The sequence below is a fragment of the Physeter macrocephalus genome, chromosome 21 (genome assembly GCF_002837175.3).
Source record: "Physeter macrocephalus isolate SW-GA chromosome 21, ASM283717v5, whole genome shotgun sequence".
Classification (NCBI taxonomy): Eukaryota; Metazoa; Chordata; class Mammalia; order Artiodactyla; family Physeteridae; genus Physeter; species Physeter macrocephalus.
The window spans coordinates 26,265,074-26,272,518 of record NC_041234.1 but is presented as its reverse complement, the minus strand read 5'-3'; the positions used below and the strand labels follow the sequence as shown (position 1 = coordinate 26,272,518).

At 52.4% G+C, this 7,445-nt stretch overlaps 2 protein-coding genes across 2 annotated transcripts; one reads left to right on the top strand and one right to left on the bottom strand.

Moving 5' to 3' along the window:
- The first annotated feature begins 3,411 nt into the window (after positions 1 to 3,411).
- LOC102993368 (protein EOLA1-like) lies at positions 3,412 to 3,933 on the top strand. Its single transcript, XM_007102034.3, has one exon. The coding sequence runs from the start codon at positions 3,412 to 3,414 to the stop codon at positions 3,910 to 3,912; it is 501 nt and encodes a 166-aa protein (XP_007102096.3). The 3' UTR covers positions 3,913 to 3,933.
- Positions 3,934 to 5,200: 1,267 nt separating this feature from the next.
- Positions 5,201 to 6,670, bottom strand: LOC102992814 (heat shock transcription factor, X-linked member 3-like). Its single transcript, XM_007102033.2, has 2 exons — positions 6,197 to 6,670; positions 5,201 to 5,773 (listed from the first exon to the last, which is right to left on the bottom strand). The coding sequence occupies exons 1-2, from the start codon at positions 6,668 to 6,670 to the stop codon at positions 5,201 to 5,203; spliced, it is 1,047 nt and encodes a 348-aa protein (XP_007102095.2).
- Positions 6,671 to 7,445: the final 775 nt, after the last annotated feature.

Here is a 7,445-nt window from a genome sequence, read left to right as displayed (position 1 = left end):
GCATTCCTGGGAGAAACCCCACTTGATCATAGTGTATGATCCTTTTAATGTGCTGTTGGATTCTGTTTGCTAGTATTTTGTTGAGGATTTTTGCATCTATGTTCATCAGTGATATTGGCCTGTAGTTTTCTTTCTTTGTGACATCTCTGTCTGGTTTTAGTATCAGAGTGATGGTGGCCTTGTAGAATGAGTTTGGGAGTGTTCCTCCCTCTGCTATATTTTGGAAGTGTTTGAGAAGGATAGGTGTTAGCTCTTTTCTAAATGTTTGATAGAATTCGCCTGTGAAGCCATCTGGTCCTGGGCTTTTGTTTGGTGGAAGGTTTTTAATCACCATTTCAATTTCAGTGCTTTCGATTTGTCTGTTCATATTTTCTATTTCTTCCTGGTTCAGTCTTGGGAGGTTGTGCCTTTCTAAGAATTTGTCCATTTCTTCCAGTTTGTCCAGTTTATTGGCATATAGTTGCTTGTAGTAATCTCTCATGATCCTTTGTATTCCTGCTTTTTCATTTCTAATTCTATTGGTTTGAGTCTTCTCCCTTTTTTTCTAGGTAAGTCTGGCTAATGGTTTATCAATTTTGTTTATCTTCTCAAAGAACCAGCTTTTAGTTTTATTGATCTTTGCTATCGTTTCCTTCATTTCTTTTTCATTTATTTCTGATCTGATCTTTATGATTTCTTTCCTTCTGCTAACTTTGGAGTTCTTTTGTTTTTCTTTCTCTAATTGCTTTAGTTGAAAGGTTTGGTTGTTTATGTTTCTTACGGTAGAATTGTGTTGCTATAAACTTCCCTCTTAGAACTGCTTTTGCTGCATCCCATAGGTTGGATCTGGGGCCACGTCAGTGAAAGCACCAAGTCCTAACCACTGGACCACCAGGGAACTCCCAATTTTTAAGGGCTTTATGGAGGTATTATTGACATACAACAAACTGCACAGATTTAAAGAGTATAATTTCATACGTTTTCACATATGTATACACACCTGAAACCATCACCACACTTAAGAAAATGAACATATCCATCAGCCCCCAAAGTTTCCTTGAGCCACTTTGCCATCCTTCTCTCCTGCCCCTGCCAACTCCTAATTCCTAGGCAGCCATCAATCTGCCTTCTGTCACTGTAGATTAGTTTGCATTTTCTAGAATGTTGGATACACGGACTCAAAATAGAATGTATTCTTTTTTATCTGGCTTCATTCAGCATATTATTTTGAAATTCATCCATGTTGTTATGTGTATCAACAGTTCTTTTTTATTTTTTGCGGTATGCGGGCCTCTCACTGCTGTGGCCTCTCCTGTTGCGGAGCACAGGCTCTGGATGCGCAGGCTCCGCTGCCATGGCTCACGAGCCCAGCGGCTCCGCGGCATGTGGGATCTTCCCAGACCGGGGCACGAACCCCTGTCCCCTGCATCAGCAGGCGGACTCTCAACCACTGCACCACCAGGGATGCCCTCTAGGTATTTTTTGATTTCCTCTTTGATTTCTTCAGTGATCTCTCGGTTATTAAGTAGTGTGTTGTTTAGCCTCCATGTGTGTGTATTTCTTACAGATTTTTTCCTGTAATTGATATCTAGTCTCACAGCCTTGTGGTTGGAAAAGATGCTTGATACGATTTCAGTTTTCTGATCACTGCTGTGGCCTCTCCTGTTGCGGAGCACAGGCTCTGGATGCACAGGCTCCGCTGCCATGGCTCACGAGCCCAGCGGCTCCGCGGCATGTGGGATCTTCCCGGACCGGGGCACGAACCCCTGTCCCCTGCATCGGCAGGCGGACTCTCAACCACTGCACCACCAGGGATGCCCTCTAGGTATTTTTTGATTTCCTCTTTGATTTCTTCAGTGATCTCTCGGTTATTAAGTAGTGTGTTGTTTAGCCTCCATGTGTGTGTATTTCTTACAGATTTTTTCCTGTAATTGATATCTAGTCTCACAGCCTTGTGGTTGGAAAAGATGCTTGATACGATTTCAGTTTTCTGAAATTTACTGGGGCTTGATTTGTGACCCAAGATATGGTCTATCCTGGAGAATGTTCCATGAGCACTTGAGAAGAATGTGTATTCTGTTGTTTTTGGATGCAATGTCCTATAAATATCAATAAAGTCCATCTTGTTTAATGTGTCATTTAAAGCTTGTGTTTCCTTATTTAGTTTCATTTTGGATGATCTGTCCATTGGTGTAAGTGAGGTGTTAAAGTCTCCCACTAGTATCGTGTTACTGTTGATTTCCTATTTTAAAGCTGTTAGCAGTTGCCTTATGTATTGAGGTGCTCCTATGTTGGGTGCATAAATATTTACAATTGTTATATCTTCTTCTTGGATTGATCCCTTGATCATTATGTAGTGTCCTTCCTTGTCTCTTGTAACATTCTTTATTTTAAAGTTTATTTTGTCTTCACCCCACTGCCCACCCCCATCTCCACCCATGAAGGGCCTTCCTAGTGTGTGGAAACCTTTCCTCCTTCACAGCTCCCTCCCACTGGCGCAGGTTCCATCCCTATTCTTTTGTCTCTGTTTATTCTTTTTTCTTTGGCCCTACCCAGGTATGTGGGGTGTTTCTTGCCTTTTGGGAGGTCTGAGGTCTTCTGCCGGTGTTCAGTGGGTGTTCTATAGGAGCAGTTCCACATGTAGATGTATTTCTGATGTATTTGTGGGGAGGAAGGTGATCTCCACGTCTTACTCTTCCACCATCTGGAAGCTCCTCTCTGTTTGTTTTCTGAATGTTCTTTTGTTATAGTATCCTAGTGTTTTTTCACAGATGCCATATTTTCTCTTAACCTCCTGGGGACATTACTAATTAAAAATTTAGGGAAATAAGGGGCATCAGCGCTTGCAGGCGTGGCCACGTGTCACCGGTCCCACTTACCCCAGGCGGATGACTGTCCTGCCCCATGGCCGCAGCCGGGCCATCCCAGCACGCCCTCGACTCGCCCCACCCACAAGGAGCCAGGACCCGCCGCGCCCATGGACGGTACCTCTGGACGGGAGTTTCCCGGGCTCTGCATTGGGGAGCGCGTGGGGCGGCTGAGGCCACACCTTCCTGTCCCCTCCACCACCACCGTCCCCGCCCACCATCCTTCCACGTGTGTGTCCCGCGATGCGTGTGTCTACACGCACCAGCCTCCCGCAGTCCTGCCCTCCCGCCTCTTGCGGGCACCCCCACCCCCACCCCCACCCTCCCTGCCCTGCGGGGCTCAGCTCTTTGTCCGCGGCTCCCCTCCCGGTGGGGCCCACCCAGGATTCCATTGAGGGGCACGCACTGTGGGGCTCCCCAGATCCTTCCCGCGTGGCAGTGTGAGGAGAGGTGTCATTTTCTCCTGTTGGATACGGGAGCTGCTGGGCTGTGAAGACGCCCAGACAAGTGGAAGTGTGTTTTCTCCTCTGGCCGCCAAGCAGGCACCCTCTGCGTCGAGAGCCGCATGAGGCCCTGGGAGCTCTGGGAGATGAAGTTCGGCTGCCTGTCCTTCCAGCAGCCTCATGTGGGTTTCGTCTTAAATGGGGTGAAGACCCTGGAGACGCGGTGGTGGCCCGTGCTGAGCGGCCACCGGCACCGTACCCTGGCCATCCACATCACGCACAGGGACTGGGAGGACATGGCCTGGAGGGAGCTGCTGGCCGAGAGGCTGGGGATGAGCCCCGCACAGATCCAGGCCTTGCTGCGGGACAGGGAGAAGTTTGGCCGCGGAGTGATAGCTGGGCTGGTTGACATTGGGGACACTTTGCTGTGCCCAGAAAACTTAGGTCCCAACGAGGTTGCGGAGCTGGAGAATCAAGCCCTGCTGCCCAACCTGCGGCAGAAGTACCTGACTGCGCTTGCCAATCCCCGCTGGCTGCTGCAGCCTGTCCCTGGGAGAGGCGGGAAGGACGTCTTCCAGGTGGACATCCCCGAGCACCTGATCCCCTTTGGGCAGGAGGCCTGACCAGACTGGGCTCTCGAGAGGAAGGTGACGGAGAGACCAACTCATTGTGCCACCGTCCACTCGCCTTCATGCCCTGGACATGCACGTCTGGTTCGGTCTCAATCGGCCCTGCCCTGGGGAGCGCTGCCCGCTCTGTGCTGTTCACGAAAGCAGACGAGCCCACCTGGTGCAGGGACGGGTTGGGACTCTCCTCGTGAGATGCCGCTCTGGGCTCAGCGACAGAGTCTCGAGGACTTTGACTTTTAGGAAAAGATGGCAGTGCCACTCGTTTTGGCCCTACTGATTCTGGGTGGTTGAGAGAAGTGTGTTTTGAGGGGACCGGTTAGCGTTTTCCCCTCTTTGTCCTGGTCAGAACTCCCAGATGTTTGGACCGCATCTGGGGAACGAACGACGGGGGAAGGCCGGTGGCGGGCCTTGTGCATGTGGGAGAGGACAGCAGGCCCAGAAACAGGGCGTGGTCTGTCCTTACAGGTGACCCTGGCCCTGTTGTAAAGCGTCCCTTGGCTCACGAAGCGTGTGTGTTAGACGTGCTGCCCGGCCACTTCACGTCCAAAGACAGGCTCCTAAATACAGCTCTATGGCAAAGTGAGAAGGGCTGGCGCTCACTTTGTGGAAATCTCTTACTTCTCTGTGGGGTTTGGGACCATCTGTCAGCAAGCTTTCTAGGGATTGTTACCTCTGAAGGTGCTGGGCTTTCCCCCAGGTGTTGGCTGGAAGGGCCCGTCTCTTCTGAGGCAGACGGCATTGTGCACACCTGCCTTGGTGTGTGGGATGGCCCTCCTTTCCGGCGGGCCTCTTTGGGAGGCCCCTGGATGGTGAGCTGGACACACGCTCAGCTGCGAGTCAGAAACTTCTGGCATCATAGGGGGACCCAGGAGGAAGCCCCTTCTGATTCAGGATGCATGACTAATGGAAGGTGACACCCCTGAGGTCAGGAGCCAGGCTGTGCTGCCTCCTGACTAGCAGGCAAGGCCCAGGGACCAGCCTGTCCTGGGCTGGACTCAGTGCTCCCTAGCCACGTCCGTGGCTGAGCGTGGGAAATGCTGCTGCTTCAAATGAAAGGGAACGGCGGGGACCAAAGCCTGCCGGGGGTGTGGGTTTCCAGCCTCGTCGGGCCCGTCCACTGAGATGTGTGAATAGTACGGACAGTTAGAAAGGACACAAGACTCGCAATTCTCGTTCAATTCTTTATTTACTCCCGTGGACTTTGGCTTTTCTTTATTAGAGACAAAAATAGATTCTTGGTTATGAGATGGGGCTTTTTGTGTGTCCCCAGGGGCCTGCGAGCTCAGGGATCGCAGTTGTCCTTGCACGGTTTGCTGAGAACACACGTGCAATCTGAGGAGCCCTCCTGCTCCTCACCCACCTCAGGAACCTTGTTTGGGGACATGACTAAAAGGGCCGCCAGCAGGAGGGAGAAACAGCTGTTGTACAGAGACATCTCCGAGCCATAAGCTGGGTAAACCATGGGGCTGGTGGGCAGTTTCCTGGCGCCGTCCCTTCCGGCGGTAGCCGGGGGCACAGAAGTGACATTCCAGGGAGTGCCCTCCCCACTTGGGCCGCCCTGCTCACTGGGGGGATGGTTTTCCCTGGCCTGTCCCACTCCACCGCTCGTAGAGCGCATGCCGGAAAACAGGAAAGACTGGGTACCACTGGGCCTCTGAGCACTTGGGGCTTTCTTCTGGGTGGTGGAATCGTTGTAATGGATTTGTGGGGAGCGTCTGGTAGCAGTCTCTGGCTTCTTTCTCTTTGGGGCTGTTGCACTGGTCCCGGGCTGAGCAGTTGCTCCCAGGTTGCCTTTTCTCTGAATGTTCTCGATGAGCAGAGGCTTGCCTCTCTGAAAGTTGGAGTTGCGATAGATCTGAAATGAAATGAATCACTTTAGCCATTCTGGGAGAAAATACCCATTCCTCCCCGTGCCCCCATCCATCATAATGGTCTTATCTGACTATGGAGAAAAGGTCTCTTTAAGTTCCTGGCAGGTTATTCCGCCCTAGAGTGTGCACTCCCTAGAGCTCCCCGAGGCCTCGGTCGAGGTGTTACTGTTGCTACCTGACATCTCGTGGCCTCTCAAGAGGGTCTGTAGGCACACCTGCAGGTTCTCTCTAAGGGGCTGTGGCTGAATACCACAGGCTCTACTTTCTCATCTTTCCTTAACTACCTTCTCACGTGAAGAAAGTTATTCTCGGAAACGAAACCCGTTCAGCACGTGGCCCATCTGGCCTCCCCGGAAGGTGTTCGAATAACAAGAGAACGTGGGCAACGGAAGGGCTTTCTACTTTACCATCAGCCTCTTCTCCCCTGGAGAGCGTCTGGTCAGGCATATTTTGCTGAATCCGTACAGGGTCAGTTGGCGGATGAAAGTCTTCAAGCTGTCTGTGTTGAAAATTCTGTGTGTGCCTCTGCGGTGAAGAACCTCCCTCTGGAAGAGGTCTGCCTCGATGATCACCATGTCTCCCTTGTCATTCCAGCGCACAGAGGTGAAGGCGGAATCCTCCACCATCCTCCAGAGCTTTCTTGGGAAGGAGAGCTCAAGAATACTCTTGTTGGCCACACCATTGTTTGGGCCCTGTGGTGGCGGGTTGTCTTGGGAGCCAGGATCTGGGCTCTCGGCTTGGTCACCCTGCTTCTCCGAACTCTCCCTTGAGTCCACATTTGGATCCAGGGACGCACGAGAGGGGACACACCTTGCTGGCTCTGCATCAGCCGATGGGCCCAGCTTGGCTGTACACAGCTCGTCGCTACTCTGACTAGCCATGGAGCCAGTCTAGATTGGGAGCATTCTCCATCCGAGACCGTATCACTGAACTCTCAAGGGCAGAAATACCTTGGACCAGAGCGGGGATGCCCAGTAAATACTGTCCGCAAGATTCTAGAATCTCGGTAGTGGGGCAACCAGCCACTTAAGTCGCAGTCTTCTTTATTGGTCACGTGATGTCACAAAGGCGGTCTGGAGAGGGAGCCCTGGCCAAGTGTGGGGGAGGGGATGGGGACAGGGTCCCCAGCGTCTGTCTTTTTTTCTAAAAGTCTCGAAAAGTATGGTTCAAGTTCCCGGGAAAGACTCCCGTCTGCCGCCAGGCACCTTGTTTCAAGGGGCCAGGCCCCGGATGGGTTGAGAAACGTGATCCTGTCTCCACTCCCATCCCTTGATGCTGGCTTCTGATTTGCTCAAGGGCCAGGCCCTGGCAAGGCGTAGCTTGGCTGCCACTGAGACCAAAGGGATCACGTGGGCCCCTGGCGACTGTCCCTCCCAGAAGATGGGGGTCCCTAGCGGGCTGGTTGGCCTAGCCTGAGTCAGTGCTCACCCCCCAATCCCCCTTCCGGCTCTGGTCGCTTGCAGCTGTTCCTGCCAGCTGGTCAGTCCCGCTCAGATGGGCCCAAACAAAGAGTCCCGATTTCCTGCCTCCCAGGTCACGCTGTCCCCCGAGTCGGGCTGTGCACGACCTCACATTCAACTCAGGTGTTCCCCAAGCACCTCAGACACAGCCCTGCCCACGATGCTGCGTGGGAGGACATAGCCGCGTGCCCTCCTC

Bases quoted from the DNA above. Each gene is read 5' to 3' on its own strand.
- LOC102992814 (XM_007102033.2), bottom strand. From the start codon at position 6,670: ATGGCTAGTCAGAGTAGCGACGAGCTGTGTACAGCCAAGCTGGGCCCA. The intron at 5,774-6,196 runs GTAAAGTAGAAA...ATTTCATTTCAG, and splicing joins CAGGGGAGAAGAGGCTGATG to ATCTATCGCAACTCCAACTT.
- LOC102993368 (XM_007102034.3), top strand. From the start codon at position 3,412: ATGAGGCCCTGGGAGCTCTGGGAGATGAAGTTCGGCTGCCTGTCCTTC.